Source organism: Neophocaena asiaeorientalis, unplaced genomic scaffold (genome assembly GCF_003031525.2).
Source record: "Neophocaena asiaeorientalis asiaeorientalis breed wild unplaced genomic scaffold, Neophocaena_asiaeorientalis_V1.1 scaffold124, whole genome shotgun sequence".
Taxonomy (NCBI): domain Eukaryota; kingdom Metazoa; phylum Chordata; class Mammalia; order Artiodactyla; family Phocoenidae; genus Neophocaena; species Neophocaena asiaeorientalis.
Window position 1 is genome coordinate 7,279,109 of NW_020174135.1, and position 18,406 is coordinate 7,297,514.

Genomic DNA, 18,406 nt, shown 5'->3' on the forward strand with positions numbered 1-18,406 from the left:
GTTGAATTTTGTCAAAAGCTTTTTCTGCATCTACTGAGATGATCGTATGGTTTTTATTCTTCAATTTGTTAATATGGTGTATCACATTGATTGATTTGCATATATTGAAGAAACCTTACATCTCTGGGATAAATCCCACTTGATCATGGTGTATGATCCGTTTAATGTGTTGTTGGAATCTGTTTGCTACTATTTTGTTGAGGAATTTTGCACCTATATTCATCAGTGATATTGGTCTGTAACTTTCTTTTTTTGTAGTATCTTTGTCTGGTTTTGGTATCAGGGTGATGGGGGCCTCATAGAATGAGATTGGGAGTTTTCCTTCCTCTACAATTTTTTGGAGGAGTTTGGGAATGATGGGTGTTAACTCTTCTCTAAATGTTTGACAGAATTCACCTGTGAAGCCATCTGGTCCTGGATTTTGTTTCTTGGACGATTTTTAATCACATTTTCAATTTCATTACTTGTGATTTGTCTGTTCGTATTTTCTCTTTCTTCCTGGTTTAGTCTTGGAGGGTTATACCTTCTAAGAACTTGTCCATATCTTCCAGGTTGTCCATTTTATTGCCATAGACTTGCTTGTAGTAGTCTCTTAAGATGCTTTGTATTTCTGCGGTGTCTGTTGTAACTTCTCCTTTTTAATTTCTAATTTTATTGATTTGAGTCCTGTCCCTCTTTTTCTTGATGAGTCTGGCTAATGGTTTATCAACATTTTTTATGTTCTCAAACAACCAGCTTTTAGTTTTATTGATCTTTGCTGTTGTTTTCTTTATTTCTATTTCATTTATTTCGGCTCTGATCTTTATGATTTCTTTCCTTCTGCTATCTTTGGGTTTTGTTTGTTCTTCTTTCTCTAGTTCCTTTAGATGTAACCTTAGATTGTTTATTTGAGATTTTTCTTTTTTCTTGAGGTAGGCTTGTATAGCCATAAACTTCTCTCTTAGAACTGCTTTTGCTGCATCTCAAAAGTTTTGGATCATTGTGTTTTCATTATCATTTGTCTCTAGGTGTTTTTTGACTTCCTCTTTGATTTCTTCAGTGGTCTCTTGGTTATTTAGTAACGTATTGTTTAGAAACCATGTGTTTCTGTGTTTTACGTTTTTTTCCCTGTAATTGATTTCTAATCTCATAATGTTGTGGTTAGAAAAGATGCTTGATATGATTTCATTTTTCTTAAATTTACTGAGGCTTGATTTGTGACCCAAGATGTGATCTATCCTGTAGAATGTTCCATGCGCACTTGAGAAGAAAGTGTAATCTGCTGTTTTTGGATTGAATGTCCTATAAATATCAATTAAATATATCTGGTCTATTGTGTCATTTAAAGCTTGTGTTTCCTTATTAATTTTCTGTTTGGATGATCTCTCTATTGGTGTAAGTGAATTGTTAAAGTCCCCCACTATTATTATGTTACTGTCGATTTCCTCTTGTATAGCTGTTAGCAGTTGCCTTATGTATTGAGGTGCTCCGATGTTGGGTGCATGTATATTTATATTTGTTATATCTTCTTCTTGGATTGATCCCTTGATCATTATGCAGTGTCCTTCCTTGTCTCTTGTAACATTCTTTATTTTAAAGTCTATTTTATCTGATATGAGTATTGCTACTCCAGCTTTCTTTTGATTTCCATTTGTGTGGAATATCTTCTTCCATCCCCTCACTTTCAGTCTGTGTGTGTCCCTAGGTCTGAAGTGGGTCTCTTGTAGACAGCATATATATGGGTCTTTTTTTATATCCATTCAGCCAGTCTATGTCTTTTGGTTGGAGCATTTAATCCATTTACATTTAAGGTAATTATCGATATGTATGTTCCTATTACCATTTTCTTAGTGGTTTTGGGTTTGTCATTGTATATCTTTTCCTTCTCTTGTGTTACCTGTCTAGAGAAGTTCCTTTAGTATTTGTTGTAAAGCTGGTTTGGTGGTGCTGAATTGTCTTAGCTTTTGCTTTTTTGTAAAGGTTTTAATTTCTCTGTCATATCTGAATGAGATCCTTGCTGGGTAGAGTAATCTTGGTTGTAGGTTTTTCCCCTTCATCACTTTAAATATGTCCTGCCACTCCCTTCTGGCCTGTAGAGTTTCTGCTGAAAGATCAGCTGTTAACCTTATGGGGATTCCCTTGTATGTTATTTGTTGTTTTTCCCTTGCTGCTTTTAATATTTTTTCTTTGTATTTAATTTTTGACAGTTTGATTAATATGTGTCTTGCATGTTTCTCCTTGGATTTATTCTGTTGGGACTCCCTGTGCTTCCTGGACTTGATTAACTATTTCCTTTCCCATATTAGGGAAGTTTTCAACTATAATCTCTTCAAATATTTTCTCAGTCCCTTTCTTTTTCTCTTCTTCTTCTGGGACCCCTTTAAATTGAATGTTCTTGGGTTTAATGTTGTCCCTGGGGTCTCTGAGACTGTCCTCAATTCTTTTCATTTTTTTTTCTTTATTCTGCTCTGCAGTAGTTATTTTCACTACTTTATCTTCCAGGTCACTTATCTGTTCTTCTCTGTCAGTTATTCTGCTATTGATCCCTTCTAGAGAATTTTTTATTTCATTTATTGTGTTGTTCATCACTGTTTGCTCTTTAGTTCTTCTAGGTCCTTGTTAAACATTTCTTGTATTTTCTCCATTCTATTTCCAGGATTTTGGATCATCTTTACTATCATTATTCTGAATTCTTTTTCAGGTAGACTGCCTATTTTCTCTTCATTTGTTTGCTCTGGTGGGTTTTTCCTTGCTCCTTCATCTGCTGTGTGTTTTTCTGTCTTCTCATTTTGCTTATCTTACTGTGTTTGGGGTCTCCTTTTCACAGGCTGGAGGTTCATAGTTCCCATTGTTTTGGGTGTCTTCCCCCAGTGGCTAAGGTTGGTTCTTTGGGTTGTGTAGGCTTCCTGGTGGAGGGGACTAGTGCCTATGTTCTGCTGGATGAGGCTGGATCTTGTCTTTCTGGTGGGCAGGACCACGTCTGGTGGTGTGTTTTGGAGTGTCTGTGACCTTGTTATGATTTTAAGCAGTCTCTCTGCTAATGGGTGGGGTTGTGTTCCTATCTTGCTGGTTGTTTGGTTAGGGTGTCCAGCACTGTAGCTTGCTGGTTGTTGAGCGGAGCTGGGTCTTAGCATTGAGATGGAGATCTCTGGGAGAGCTTTCACTGTTTGATGTTACGTGGAGCCAGGAGGTCTCTGGTGGACCAATGTCCTGAACTCGGCTCTCCCACCTCAGAGGCACAGGCCTGACACCTGGGCAGAGCACCAAGACCCTGTCAGCCACCGGACTCAGAGAAAATGGAGAAAAAAAGAAAGAAAGAAAGAAAATAAGTAAAATAAAGTTATTAAAATAAAAAATAATTATTAAAAAGTAATTAATAAAAGAAAGTAAAAAGAGAGCAATGGAACCAAAAAAGAAATCCACCAATGATACAAGTGCTAAAAACTATACTAAACAAACAAACAAACAAAAAATAGACAGAATCCTAGGACAAATGGTAAAAACAAAGCTATACCGACAAAAGCAGAAAGAAGCATACATAGACACACTCACAAAAAGAGAAGGAAAAAAAATATTATATCTATATATAAAAAAAAAGGAGGAAGAGAGCAACCAAATCAATAAATAAATCTACCAATTATAATAGGCTCTAAATACTAAACTAAGATAAACATAAAACCAGAAACAAATTAGATGCAGAAAGCAAACCCTAAGTCTACATTTGCTCCCAAAGTCCACCGCCTCAATTTTGGGATGATTCATTATCTATTCAGGTATTCCACAGATGCAGGGTACATCAAGTTGATTGTGAAGATTTAATCTGCTGCTCCTGAGGCTGCTGGGAGATATTTCCCTTTCTCTTCTTTGTTCACACAGCTCCTGGGGTTCAGCTTTGGATTTGGCCCTGCCTCTGCATGTAGGTCACCTGAGGGCATCTGTTCTTTGCTCAGACAGGACAGGGTTAAAGTAGCAGCTGATTAGGGGGCTGTGGCTCACTCAGGTCAGAGGGAGGGAGGGGTATGGAATGCAGACCACGTAACGTTGCACCAGCCTGAGGCTCGCTGCGTGTTCTCCTGGTGAAGTTGTCCCTGGATCACGGGACCCTGGTGGTGGCGGGCTGCACAGGCTTCTGGGAGGGGAGATATAGATAGTGACCTGGGCTGGCACACAGGCTTCTTGGTGGCAGCAGCAGCAGCCTTAGCGTCTCATGCCTGTTTCTGGGGTCCACGCTGATAGCCGTGGCTTGCGCCTGTCTCTGGAGCTCATTTAGGCGGTGCTCTGAATCCCGTCTTCTCACGCACCCCGAAACAATGGTCTCCTACCTCTTAGGCAGGTCCAGACCTTTTCCCAGACTCCCTCCCGGCTAGCCATGGTGCACTAGCCCCCTTCAGGCTGTGTTCACGCCGCCAACCCCAGTCCTCTCCCTGGGATCCAACCAAAGCCCGAGCCTCAGCTCCCAGCCCCCGCCCACCCCGGCCAGTGAGCAGACAAGCCTCTCGGGCTGGTGAGTGCTGGTCGGCACTGATCCTCTGTGCGGGAATCTCTCCGCTGTGCCCTCTGCACCCCTGTGGCTGTGCTCTCCTCTGTGGCTCCGAAGATTCCCCTCTGCCACCCGCAGTCTCCACCCGCGAAGGGGCTTCTGGTGTGTGGAAACCTTTCCTCCTTCACGGCTCCCTCCCACTGGTGCAGGTCCTGTCCCTATTCTCTTGTCTCTGTTTTTTCTTTCTTATTTTGCCCTACCCAGGTACGTAGGGAGTTTCTTGCCTTTTGGGAGGTCTGAGGTCTTCTGCCAGCGTTCAGTAGGTGTTCTGTAGGAGCTGTTCCACATGTAGATGTATTTCTGATGTATTTGTTGGGAGGAAGGTGATCTCCACTTCTTACTCTTTCTCCATCTTGAAGGTCTCCTCTCCATCACCAACCATTTTGATAGAACTTTCTGGGTGGCTTCCGCCTTAGCATCCCAGAATTCGAGGACTGAAGTATAATCATTTGCTTCTTCTTTTCAGACAGTTTTGAGACAGCTGTGCCATCAAATAGCCAGACAGTCTCAGAACCTGGAAAAAATGTCACACTCACCTGCCAGCCTCAAATGAAATGGCTGTTACAAGAAGTTACATGGGAGAAGATCCAGCCCCATCAGATTGACCTCTTAACTAGCTGCAACTTGTCCCAAGCAAGAAGTTACACTTCAAAGTACCCAAGACAGATACTGAGCAACTGCACCCAGGGAATGAGGAGGGCCTTCATCACCATGCCCCACATTATGACCTCTGACTCAGGACTCTACCGCTGTGGCTTCAAATCCAGCACAGGAGAAACTGAAACCTTCGTGATGAAACTGATCGTAACCGATGGTGAGTAGGTGACAGATGCCTTAATGTGTCAAAAATGGAAAAAGCCAGCCACTGTGGATTGGTTTATTTTGTCCTTTTCATGACTTTATTATTCAAAATATCTTTAATGATTGAATTTGGTAAGTTGTCAGTTATCGAATGTTAGTGTTTATCTTGCTAATCCATCAATCACAGATTTAACAATAATAGATGTTTCCCATTTTTTTGATCTGCCACTTTCCTAAAATTAAAAAGAAAGATTCAGTCCGTCTGAAAACTACATGGTATCAACAGCCTATAAGTTTCAGCTGTATAATTTCTTTTTTTTTCAGCTGTATAATTTTTAATTTTCCAATTACTTTAAAACTTTTTGGTGGTGGTAACTAGGTTTTATAATCCTCGTGTATCCTCAGTAATAATAAGGTGTTAGATTGGTATTTGCTGAATCAGTGTTGAGTAAAGGGTAATAACTGTTTAGTAATGTGGTTGCTACTTTGCCAGATCAGAGCTTTGGTTCCCTCAGTTTTTTCCAGAGCTGGGAGCAGGAACAGACTGGCCCTGAAGCTTTGAAACTGACCTTCAGGGCCTCTCACCTGAGCTGGCTCTTTCCAAGGCCCGGTACTTACTTTGTATTAGTTATTTGTCTCCTGTGTCATGATGAAGCCCTAAATTGTGTAAGCTTCAGGCTCCACAAAACCTGTGTGAGTGTAAGGAGAAGTGGTATTTCAGCGACTGATGGGCAGGTACAGAGAGGCCTGTGTAGACGCATTCCAGTTGAGTGGGAGGAAGTCTGTCTCAGACTGCCAGTTCTGCTTCCAGGCAAGTTTTCTCACTGCAGAGGGACCTGTCAGAGAAAATAATCTATATTTACTGATGACAGAAATTTTATTTCACTTTACTCTCACCCTCTTCTTCCCTCCCTCTTTTCCTTCCTCCCTTCCTTCCTTCCATCCTTCCATCTATCCATCTACCCATCCATCCATCTTTCCTTCTGCCTTTCTTCCATATGCTTCTAGCCAACTCATGTGCCTTGGCCTGTGTGTAGACTTTTAGAGCCAAGGCTTCCTAGGATGTGGCTGCCCGTTCATAGACTCTGCTTATACCGCAGGCTGAGATTCCCTCCTGCATCAGGAAGGAAGAAGAGGAGGTTTTGTATGCAGAGCAGCCTCCACTGCTGTCACTGTAGCAGCTGTGTGTGCTAAGGAGGCCCGTTGCCAGAGGTTAGCAGCTTTTGTACATAGTCACCTCTCACAGCATCAAAGCTTTCTCTACTCCTCTTAATGACAGAGGGAGCTTAGAACTTGATGAAAAAGAGGGTTGATGGAATATTGGGGGAGAGATATTAAGAGGTTCTTCATGACTCCATTCCTTCAGACACATCGAGAAAATATTTCTCACCTTTAAAAAAAAAATACTCTTGCATTATAGAAGTGTTTTTAAAACCTGGCCAGAAAAAAAGAAAGAATAAAGGTAGTCGCTAATCTTCTCTCAGAGACCAAGGCAAAAAAAAGTTCTATTCAGAAAATGTCATAAAGAACCATTTTCAAACACTTCTAAAATAAAATCTTGTCCATTATATGTTGAAAAAGTTATTAAAAACACCTTAAATCATAGAGAAAGTGGATTCTTGGAGGTATAATTATTTAACTCTTACTAATTAATAAAAATGTCTTTCAGTTACCCAAACATGGCTAAGTTCCTTGCACAAAGCTGTTTCTTCCTTGTACATAAGCTATAAACAGTGTCCAAAATGAAGGTGACAGTGTAATGGTCAGCATTGTTAGTGTTCAAGTGTTTTGAATTCTTGAAAAATGGCTTTTTGACATTCAACTGACCGGTTGAAAGAATATCAACTCGGCCCATTAGTAAAAAGTTATATTTGATAGAAGATGACAGCTGTTTACTGTATGTTTTGGTTTAATTCCTTTTTAAAATAATTATAAGTAAAGATTGAAGATAAAAAATCAGATGGAAAGCAAAAATAGATCACTTGTGTTTCCCTGATGTGATTCGATTATTTCAAGTCCTGAAACTGTTTGGTCAAAAATCAATGTAGGGGGTTTCCCTGGTGGCGCAGTGGTTGAGAGTCCGCCTGCCGATGCAGGGGACACGGGTTCACGCCCCGGTCCGGGAAGATCCCACATACCGCGGAGCGGCTGGGCCCATGAGCCATGGCCGCTGAACCATCAAGTTTCAAATACAGCTTTGATGATCAGAGCAGAGCAAAGGGACAAAACAGAGTCCGGGGATGTAAACAGTATGCACGGGGTGGGGCAGGGGAGTTGTGCATGGGTGATTGCACTCAAATGACTAGGTTGGTACAGAGATTCTGAGTTATGGATTAATATAGAAGGAGGTAGGCTCAATTAAGTGATAACTTGGTGAAATACTAGATCTCATGTAAGAGCAATTAAAGCCACTATCAGTTCTTGATCAAAGATGGCACAAAGTAGTATTTAAGGAAGTAAGTCAAATAGTAGAAAAAGAGAAATTTGAGGCAGAGGAAATTAGCTAAGAGTCAGTTGCAATAATTATGCATGACTGAGTACATGAATGACTGAGTACATGAATGACTGAGCTCTCAAACTAGGCTACCACTGTCACATACTGGGTCTTTGGGCCACAAAAAAGGAGCCCACTTCAGGTAGACAAATGACAAGTGGCAGATAAATTAGAAAAAAGGTGCCCCTTCCTCCACACTGATGCAGACCCAAGCTGATGCACAGGCTTGGTGATAGGCCACAGGTCCCCTACCCACTTGGCTGGGCACACAGGTGGCCTGGAGAAGGGGTAGGTGTCGTTGGTCAGATTGGAACGTCAGCTTGCGCTTGTCACCAATGCCACGTTCCTACTTTCTCCTATTCCCAACCAATTTACTAATTTTCACCACAGTTACCTCCTTTCCTTTAGGGTTTCAGTCTGATCTTACCATCTTCACGATCTTTTCACATTAGCTCAAACTGCTTCCCTGACATCGAACCATCAAGCATCTTGAATTTCTCAAATTTTTATAACTAGGAAACTGATACCCTTGAGTCATTTAATAACTGTGCCTGTTTGTAATGGTCCTGACTCTTATATTAGAAATTACTTGAGATTAAGGATTATGACATCTCTGCTTAGAGCTGTCAATGTATCTTTCCAGAATGTGCTTAATAAGTGTTCTTGACCGATTCTGTGTATGTTAATATTTCTGTATGTTCTAGTAAGGACTGTGTCCATTTTATTTCCCAGTTTTCTAGCTGAATTATTTCTAGATTTTCTTCATCAACACGGCATTTGAGGTTTAGTGATTGCTGATCAAAGAAACCTGAACTCTCAGAAAATCCACTGCAATGTTTGGGGAGAAAATTTTCATGAACTTTGTTCACATATGTATCTTTCGAAAAGGTGATTTCCTTTTTTTAGTTCTCTTGTTTTGCATATTCTATATAAATGGTGTATAATTGCTAGTCAATAGACGTGGAGGATGGAAATTATAAATGGAGATTGCAGAAGTTTTCACTAGGAAATCATGGGGCCACAACCAAGAGAATCTTCCCATATCTTTCTTCTGTCAGGTATGGGGTCGACCAAGGGGTAACATTGAGGAATAGATGCTATAGGTTCTAAATCTTGCCTGTGCTGGCTTGGTGGAGATTACTGCCTCTGGACTCTGTGCTCCTGAGTTAGACCATGAGAATATTATGGAGGAGAAATAAACTTCATTTCTTTCTTTGGCCTTAGTTTCTGCTAAAATTCACTCATTTTTCTCCCAGGTGATTTGGATTCCTAAACAGTTTGAAGTTGTTGACAAAATGTATATTTTTAGGGATTTATTAATCCAGAACCTTCTGTCCCACTCCTCTGAATTTATAATAGATGCAACTATTGTAGGCATGGCATTTTTCTGAGCTGGTATGTGCTGGGCTGCCAGATACGTACATTTCCATGACCTGGTGTGATGAACCTCAGCCTTTTATCATCTCTTCCTACATAGAAAATAATGTCCATGACAGTTAATTTATATGATAGAACCATAGGACCGGAATCCCAGAGCACTGGTGTCACTGCCTGGAGGCTCAAATAGCCTCTACCAATACGGATCAAGTACAACTTTTAGCCCAGTTTAGTTATGTTATTAAAATTCTGGATGATAACTGGGTATCCAGATGAAACATACTGTTTCCAACATCACAAGTGAGTTGATTGCTCAATCAGGGCCTATTATGTCGTTGTAGTTTTACAGTTGCCTCTGCCCACATCAGTTCTTTTATGAGACATCTAATTAAAAAAAAAAAAAGCAAGCAGTCAGTCATTCAGTTTGTTTTGTGAGCCCACATGTTGATTTATTCATCTTTCCTAAGGCACACAATCCTGGAATGTTTGCCTGCAGTCATTGTTTATACGTACCATATTTGTGTGGATAAACAAGGTATTGGATTGACAAGTTATGAACAGAGAGAAGGAAATGTTGAAAATCTAATGTTAAGTGGATTTGATGGTGCTCTTACGTAAGGAACATTGATGAATGTGTATTGTTATCACTACTATAAACAAAGTAAGTCGGTGGTATTAGAAAGCAGCTAATCCAAGGAACTGCTTTTCTTCAAGTGGATCTTTAACCTCAGCCTGAATTTCAAGTAATCTTCATGACACTTTCCTCTCTTTAGGAACTTAGAGTACAGGTAGGAATTCAAATTCAGAAAAATGTACTGATTTTCTTCCCACTTAAAATCCATGACCACACTTGTGTGAGAGACCTACCTAATGACTCCAAAGGCAAAATAGCCCTTTGGACTCCTTTGTCGTGTGTGTGCTTTTTTTATTTTAAAGCATCTGGGAATTGTTAACAGCTTGTAATTGTCTCTGAGAGCCTTATTAGAAACTGAACGTAGATGACTGTGTGAAGTTTTCCCCAAAGGCAAGTAGAAAGTTACTTAAAATTTTAAAAAAAATTAGTTCTTCATATAAGATTAATGGCATTTCATTCTTAATAGCAATTCTAGCTTTAAGTATTGCAATTCAGTTAGTCAGACAACTACTTCCAACTTCAACTGAGGTATTTCAAACACATACTGACCTGACCCTTGACAAATATTCAAAGGTGACCTAGTAGGTTTGCAGAGGGCTATGTTATTTAAAAGAACAAGAAATGAAGAATAAACACGGATCTGTCATTTGTAGAGGTACATCTTTGAACCCCCATTTGTATCTTAAAGTTATTTACACTGAAACGATTCAGGGGTTTTAAAGAGTTATTTATTTAACAGAGGAGTATGCTTGGATAATTTAATAAAATAAATATTTTGTAATTCTCATTGGTCACTCTAAACTTCATTTCCAGAGTTAATTTGATGTATTTCACTTTGCCTAAAACTCAAAAATAGCTATGATGTTCATAATCTTTTAAGTATAAGAGTAGTGATTTATTTAATTAACCCACAGGAAGAGATTCTTCCTTTCACGGATGTAAGGTTGAACTGTTTAAAGCTCTCCACTGCACTGGTGAGGAGAAATGGCTTTAGCTAAGGTGAATAGTGAGTGAAATGAAAAATCCTTATCAACACAGTGATAGACACGGGCAAGTAAAGAGTAAATATTGAGATGAGAAACTACGTTAACAAAGGATGGGATATTTTCTGTGGCTTCAAATCAAAGAAGCTCAAGGACATGATGGATGTGCAAATGACCCCCAAATTGGGGCCACATAAGAGGTGAGTTTACAAATATAAAAAAAATGCAGGCTTGCAAAGTATAACCATTATTCTGATTTTTTCATGTTTTATATAGAGCACTGAGATAAATTCTTCACTCTTTTAATTTGTTTGTGTATATACACAAATTTTGTGAATTAAGATAACTGTGAATATTGTTAGGTGGGACAATCTGCCATATGGTAAACATTCAGTAAATACATGTGCTTGTGCTTGTGGGCAATTTTACGCTCACAAGAAACACGCAAATCCCACTTTAATCAAAACAGGTTGCTTTGCCTTTATGCTGGCTACCGTCTCCTCTTCCTGGTCTAATAAGTGAAGATATCAGCTTTGAAATCCAATCGTGCAATTCCTTTTTTGTAATCACTGGCTATTTTAAAAGTGGAAAGATCAGATGGATAATTAAACTCTAGAGCATAAAGCTGCAGCTTTTGCAATTATTACCAGAGCGCTTATTTCTTATAGCCAGGCATTAGCTTTCACATGTTTTGTAGAGCACTTAGTAAACACTTTTTTAATTAAAATGTCTTAAGTTGGATAGAATATTTGGAGGTAAATATTCAGCCCAAAGCTTGCTGTCTGTTTCATATTCTGAAAATATCTGTATGACATTTATAGCACATTTATATATAGGCCTTTATAAATGCCATATAGTTTGCAGTCTAAAGTTTTCTAAGAACCAAGGGAAAAGTTATAAATAGCAGTTATAAGAACTAAGTGTCACAGGGCTTTGTCTTGGCCATTATATGACAAACTCACACATTATGCTTGTTTGTGCCAGTCACTAAGGATCTACTCGTAATTACTCATTTAGTTGTCGCAACAGCTCTGTTATTATCTACATTTTATGGATGAGGAAAGTGAGATATGGAGAGGTTAGGTGAGGCATGAAGGCTTATCCAAGGCTTCACAGCTAGTAGGGAGAGGGGCTGGGATTCAAAGCCATGCAGACTGGCTTCAGGCTTCTTTTTCTTAACTGTGGCACTATGTTGCTTCTCCAAGTGGAAGGAAAAAATCATTACTGCCGTCAACAGCAACATCACAAGGGAAGCTGGCTACTGTGGAGTTCCGCAGCCTTGTGTCCATCCTTTTAGGAGGTTCATAGGTGCAATGGGTTACCTACTGAACCAGCACAAAAGAGCATCTGTAGGCAAAGGAGCGGGAGTTTGATCGTCCGCTAGTTTCTTCCAGCTCCACCTGCTGAGGTCGCCCCAGGTGCTGTGTCTGTGGGTTCCCCGCTGACTCGTCCCCTTTTCTGGGGTTTGCAGGTATCCTGAAGTCACGTGAGGGGGGGTGTTCACACAGTCACATGAGGCACAAGCAAAATCAGGTAGTAGGTGTTAGGGTCTGGAGGGGAGTGCTGGTTGCTCATAAGTCATGTCCACACCAGGCACAGGCTAGGGCAACTTTACGAGTAGCCTCCAGGCAAAGGCGAATTAAGGTCCTTGCTGGAGAGAACTGGTGAGAGCTCAGCTCTCACGTGACTCATTGGCTTTGCCAACACCTGCCCCCAAGGTCTTCACCAGACCCGCCCAGCAGAATCTCCCTGTGGGCAAGCTTGCTTCCTTGAGCAACTGCCCTGAAACCGGCTCAGAGTTCCTGAACACGCCCTCCTTCCGCCTTAAGTCCCTCCTCCTTCCTCTCGAATCCGGCTCTCCCTCCAGTTCTCATAGTTGACTAGTGACCACTGGACCCAGAGCTGCAGTTATTAGCCATCAGAATAAGGACAGCAAGGACTTAGCCTTCACAATCTACCACGAAAAAACAGAAGTCTATTTTCTATATTAAATATTCTCAAGAGTTATATTCTCTCACATTTATGGACCTTTATCTTGAACAGCTAAATAAATAAATAATTTAAATGGTATGTTAGGCCTACTTATGTTTTATTGCATGGGTAAAATGTTCATCTTGATTTTAGTGGAACATTTGAAAAATTTCCCATTATTTCCTCGTGGATAAGCATGATAGTGACACAGTAATGTAGAGTTACACTTGGTTAAACAACAGTAATAACAACGTGTTGGGGAATTAGAATGGGAAACAAAATCTCCTCCCTACCCAGAAAACTGCTCCACCAAGGAGGAAGGGAAAGAAAACAATTTTATTGTTGAATAAGCATGAAACCAGAATTGTGATATGCATCGCAGGCAGTCCACTAAGACACTGCAAAGACAGAAGGAAATCTTAACCTTTTGTAAAGCCTGGCAGATACAACCCATTATATGCATGTTCTCAAGGTAAACAGTAACTAGTCCTCAAGTAGGAGGACTTGATAGCATCATTTGTCACACACAGCTCATCCTAAATTCACCTGGTATGACCATCTATGTTAGCTAATTGGCTTTATCCAAAGGAAAAATGAGCTTCTTACATCTTTACGCCAGGAGGTAGTTTTGCACCTCGGAGCAAGGTTCCCTTGGAAGTTAGGCTTCTACCTTCCCACAGAATTGGAAAATACGGGCTCTCTCTTCTTTGATGATTACATTCCAAAGATATGGCTTTGATTTATTACAGCAAAAGGATACAAAGCAAAATCAGCAAAGGGAAAAGATGCATGGGGCAAAGTCAGAAGGACTAATTCCCAGAAGGAAAGCAGGTGTTTAGCGTAAACCACATTGTTTGTATCAACAGTTTAGACTCAATAAACCACCCTAACAGTTAAGAAATGGTGAGAAAAAAAAAAAAAAAGAAATGGTGAGAACACTCCCCAAATCCAAGTTCCCACACATTAGCCAAGAGCCAACCTTGTAAGCAGGCCTTTCTAAGGCCAGCAGTCTTCGGGCTGCTACATTAACTCTTTTCTGCTCACTAATTCACCACGGAAGGGAGCAGGAAGTGTGCAGGTCTTGACATTCTGACTTGTGATGCATAAATTACAATCTCCTTTAATAAATAATATCTGTTTATGAAAATGGAGAAATATTTCAAGAAATAGAACATAAGACTAAGGAATACTTGGGTAGAAAGGTGAGACATCTAATATGATGGAGTCAGCCTTGAAAATTTTCTCAACAAATTAGCAAATCAGAACGTTCACCATCCCTGTGCCGCATATGCTGACTTGGGTACCCTTACCGTACTTCACTCGCTGTAGAGCACTATGGCCCAGAGTACGGCCAGTGCACATAGTGACACCAGAAAATGTAGCTACTGCGGTCAGCCTATTGAGTAGTAGACTTTACAACCTATCTTAGACTATGTGTTTCTCAACTGACGTAAAGCTTTAAAGTGTTTAAGTCACTTGGGAAACTATTTTCCATCAAGAGAGGCAAAACCATTGCAGCAAAACGTGTACATAAGATTAGAAACTCGCTTCCTCATTGGCTTGCTCTGTAATTATAGGACAATTATTTCGATTCTCTGCACCTTATGTTTCTCAGTTAAAATCTAATAATACTTTTTTTTAATTTTATTGAACACAGTTGATTTACAATATTGTGTTAGTTTCTGCTGTACAGCAAAGTGATTCAGTTATACATGTATATGTATACTTTTTTATATTCCTTTCCATTATGGTTTATTACAGAATAGTGAATAGAGTTCCCTGGGCTATACAGTAGGACCTTGTTGTTTATCAATTCTGTACATAATAGCTTGCATCTGCTGACCCCAAACTCCCAACCCACCCCTCCCCCAACCCCCTCTCCCTTGGCAACCAGAAGTCTGTTCTCTATATCTGTGAATCTGTTTCAGTTTCATAGATAAGTTCATTTGTGTCATATTTTAGATTCCACATATACGATAATACTTTCATTTTGAGGAGGAATAGTTACTATTCACTCAGAAGAAAAATTAGAGGTTGATGTCATGGCCCTTTAATTCTCTGAAAATAATTTATTCCCTAGGACCTTCTTGCTATAAAACAGGGAAAGGTTTCTGAACTACAAAGAATATAAAATCGGTCTGCACAAAGAAAGTCGACCTTTGAAAACTTGGGATCATACTACCATGCCTGTATTTCAGGCATACAGGAACGTTCAACAGACTTCAGACTACCATTTTTTCCAGTGGTCCTCCAAAGCTACAACCATTTTATACATGTTTATCAACACCACTTCTACCTTCCCCCAGAAAGGTGAATCTAGTTACAGGGACAAGCATCCTGTTATACATGACTAGTGCAACATGGAATGTCAACATGAAAAGAATAGAAATTAGTTATTTAACTCTAATTTTGAATGTGTGCAGACAAAACATAAGTTCACTCTTAATAGCTTACATTACGTGGTGCTTAAATATGTAAATAAAGCCCCCCTACACGTTTTATCTAGAGCCACCCCCATGGCCACCCTTGGATTGATTGCATCGTCATTTTGCAGTTGCCAGAAAAGTGTCCAGAAGATCAAGTGATCTTATGCCAGGGTCTTCCAGGGAAAAGAATTAGAAGATAGGACTTAGAACTGAAGGCTTCCCTCCTCTATCTATCTATTTTTTTCAGCAAATCAGTGTCTAATGTGGGACGAAGATTGGGTATTTGAATTATACAGTGAGTCAAAAATTGGAATCAACCTGATAGTCCTGGTCTGTCAACTAACACACATCTAGCCTGTGGGAACATACACAGTGTGTATCCCATCTGTACATAGAGCGAAATCAAATATTTCTCTTCTTTTTAATGAGGTAAGACAGCAAGAATAACTTTTACTCGTATCTACCATGACCTGCCCAGGGCTGGGTAGAGGGTCAGGATCTCTGAGTTTTTCTCAGCATGTTTTTTGGTCCAGATATTTAGGTTCTAAGTTGCTTGGTTTCCCTAGTCCCTAACCCCACCCCAGACTCTAATAAAAGATAAATAGTAAACATCAATGCCTGCTCTTACCCGCCTGGCTCTGAGGCAAGGACCTGGAAGCATTTATATCCCAAGCCTTTCTAAGGGTTTATAACTCAGCTGTAAATACTTGTCGTTGGCAGAAACGTAGCCTGGAGGTTTGCAGTCCTCAAGTAAGTTACTCATTTATATATCTCACTGACGTGCTTTAAATTGTTTTAACTGTATTTACCTTTCTTTCCTTTTTTTTAATAAATTTATTTATTTTATGTATTTTTTTTTGGCTGCATTTGGTCTTCATTGCTGCACACAGGCCTTCTCTAGTTGCAGCGAGCGGGGGCTACTCTTCCTTGCAGTGCACGGGCTTCTTATTGTGGTGGCTGCTCTTGTTGCGGAGCACGGGCTCTAGGCGCACGGGCTCCAGTATTTGTGGCACGTGGGCTCAGTAGTTGTGGCGCACAGGCTCAGTAGTTGTGCACGGGCTTTGTTGCTTCATGGCGTGTGGGATCTTCCCGGACCAGGGCTCGAACCCATGTCCCCTGCATTGGCAGGTGGATTCTTAACCACTACGCCACCAGGGGAGTCCTATTTATCTTTCTTGATGGGAGGGAAAATAATGGCTTTATGGTTCACGACACTTTTGTCCTCCTATGAATCAACACCGCATTGGGATGAAGGTTGAAAAAAAATCAGCAAAATAGTGGCTGCCGAGAAGAGACAGTAATTCTTTCTTTAAGAGAGGGGCTTGAGGGCTGACGTTACTCAAGCTAAGATCTATTAAAATAATTTAGGAAAAAGTGAACGTTAGGAGCTATTGATTAACTCCCTAAAGCACCCACACCCATTCGCTTTTCCATTCTCTTTTGGTTTTAGCCGTACAGGGCCCAGCAAGTTGGGCGATTACACCAGCCTGGTCCAAGTACTGCTGGTTCACAGTAACTCAGCCAGAGGCGTGGGAAGCTGAGAAGGAGGTAACAAGTAGGATTGGCTATAGGCTGGGATACTCTGGATTGTAAGTGAATCTCTACCAGACTCCCATGCTTTTTCTCGGTGCCCACCATTTTCATCTCTAATGCCAGGTACACAGTCTGCCTCAACACTATGTGTTAAAAGATGAGTGAAGAAGATGGATCTGAGTCCAGCAGGTCACCCATTGCTAGAAGAGGTTAAAAAGAGGCAACATATGTCACACTAAGGAATGCATCTGAAATTTAGATTTTATAAGTGAGCAGTGTGAAACAAATGAAGATACTTTTCAGTGCTTTCTACTTAATTCATACAACTGAGAGCTTAGCAAAGAATGCCATCTTAATTGTTAAGGATTCGGAGTGCACTTCTGCAAAGACGCTCTCTACATCCTGCACTTTAAATATAACCACGAAAAACTGGCAGAGTATTCTGCTTTAAGCATGCAGACCTTTAAATGTTTGTACTATTTTTTTCTGATTATTAAAAGCAATACATCATTTAGTACATCTGGAAAATAGCAAAAAGCTTAAAGAAACAATTGCTTTTAATTCTATTCCCTGAAGATCATCACTTTAAAATTTTGGCATGTTGCTGCCTGGCAGGCTTTTTCCTCCTAAGTTCTATACTTGATTGAGATATCATAGCATGCACAACTGTGAATTCTGGCTTTGAAATTTTACTTAACTTTCTATCTGGAGTCAGCAGTTTTCCATTTCATTGGGATTCTTTACACCCATGATCCTAATGTCTATAGCTGTGATTCTCTAGGAGGTGGCCCCAGACCAGCATCACACAGGAGCTGCAAATTCTGGGACCCACACAAACCTCCTGAGTCAGAAATTCTGAGGGGGGGAGCTCAGCCATCTGTGGTTTAACGAGCCTCCCCCCATCCCCCTGCCCTGTGATTCTAATTACATTTGAGACCCTCAGCTGTGTCGTCTTACTTTAGAATGCTGCTGGGAAAGAAGGATTTTCTTTTTGCTCTTATAAATGTTCCACAAAACTCCTTGTTCACATTTCTGAGCATTTCTTTAGGAAAAAAGTAATTAATCAAATGTGCAAGAAGCTCGTGAAAAGGTCTGACGCACAGAGAGCGATTTCTTCCCAGAGGCAGGTTGCGGCAGATTTCTCTCCCCAAATGGAGCCTGAGGTCGTCCATCTTGCCACCTTCTTCCTTTCATGCAAACTTGTCTTTAAGCACTTTTGGTTAGTAAGTTGTTTTTTATCTTACTTATTGTCTTAACATAGGTTTTTCTTGATAGCAAAGGTATGTTAAAGATACTAATTTTTTGCCTTTACATGTGATGATTTTGACCTACAGATATTTTTCATTTTGACCCAGTCAATCCTATGTATCTGCTTATTTGTATAAATTGGAAAGTCGTTTCCCATTACAGAGATTAAATAATACTCACTTATAGTTTCTTCTCATGTTTACATTTAAACATTTAGATCTCTGCAGTCCACCCAGATTGGCTTTTTTTTACTGTAATTTTTTCCTGTAATTAAGATCTAAATTTCAAAAAACAGGTAAATAATTTTCCCAAAATACTGTCAATGAATTTTTTGATCATAACTTTCATTTTTTCCCACCATGCCTATTTACTTTAACCTTAGCATGTACTGTGTTCAAATTATGTCAGCACAGCAACTGC

The 18,406-nt window shown here is 40.1% G+C and overlaps 1 protein-coding gene across 3 annotated transcripts in view; it reads left to right on the plus strand.

Annotated features, from left to right (window-relative positions):
* The window catches only part of CD226 (CD226 molecule), a 99,070-nt gene that overhangs the window by 67,118 nt on the left and 13,546 nt on the right, over nt 1-18,406 (plus strand). For all 3 annotated transcript variants that reach the window (XM_024754849.1, XM_024754848.1, XM_024754850.1), the window contains exon 4: nt 4,986-5,333. In XM_024754849.1, the coding sequence (XP_024610617.1) occupies nt 4,986-5,333 (348 nt within the window). The remainder of the gene's footprint in view (nt 1-4,985; nt 5,334-18,406) is intronic.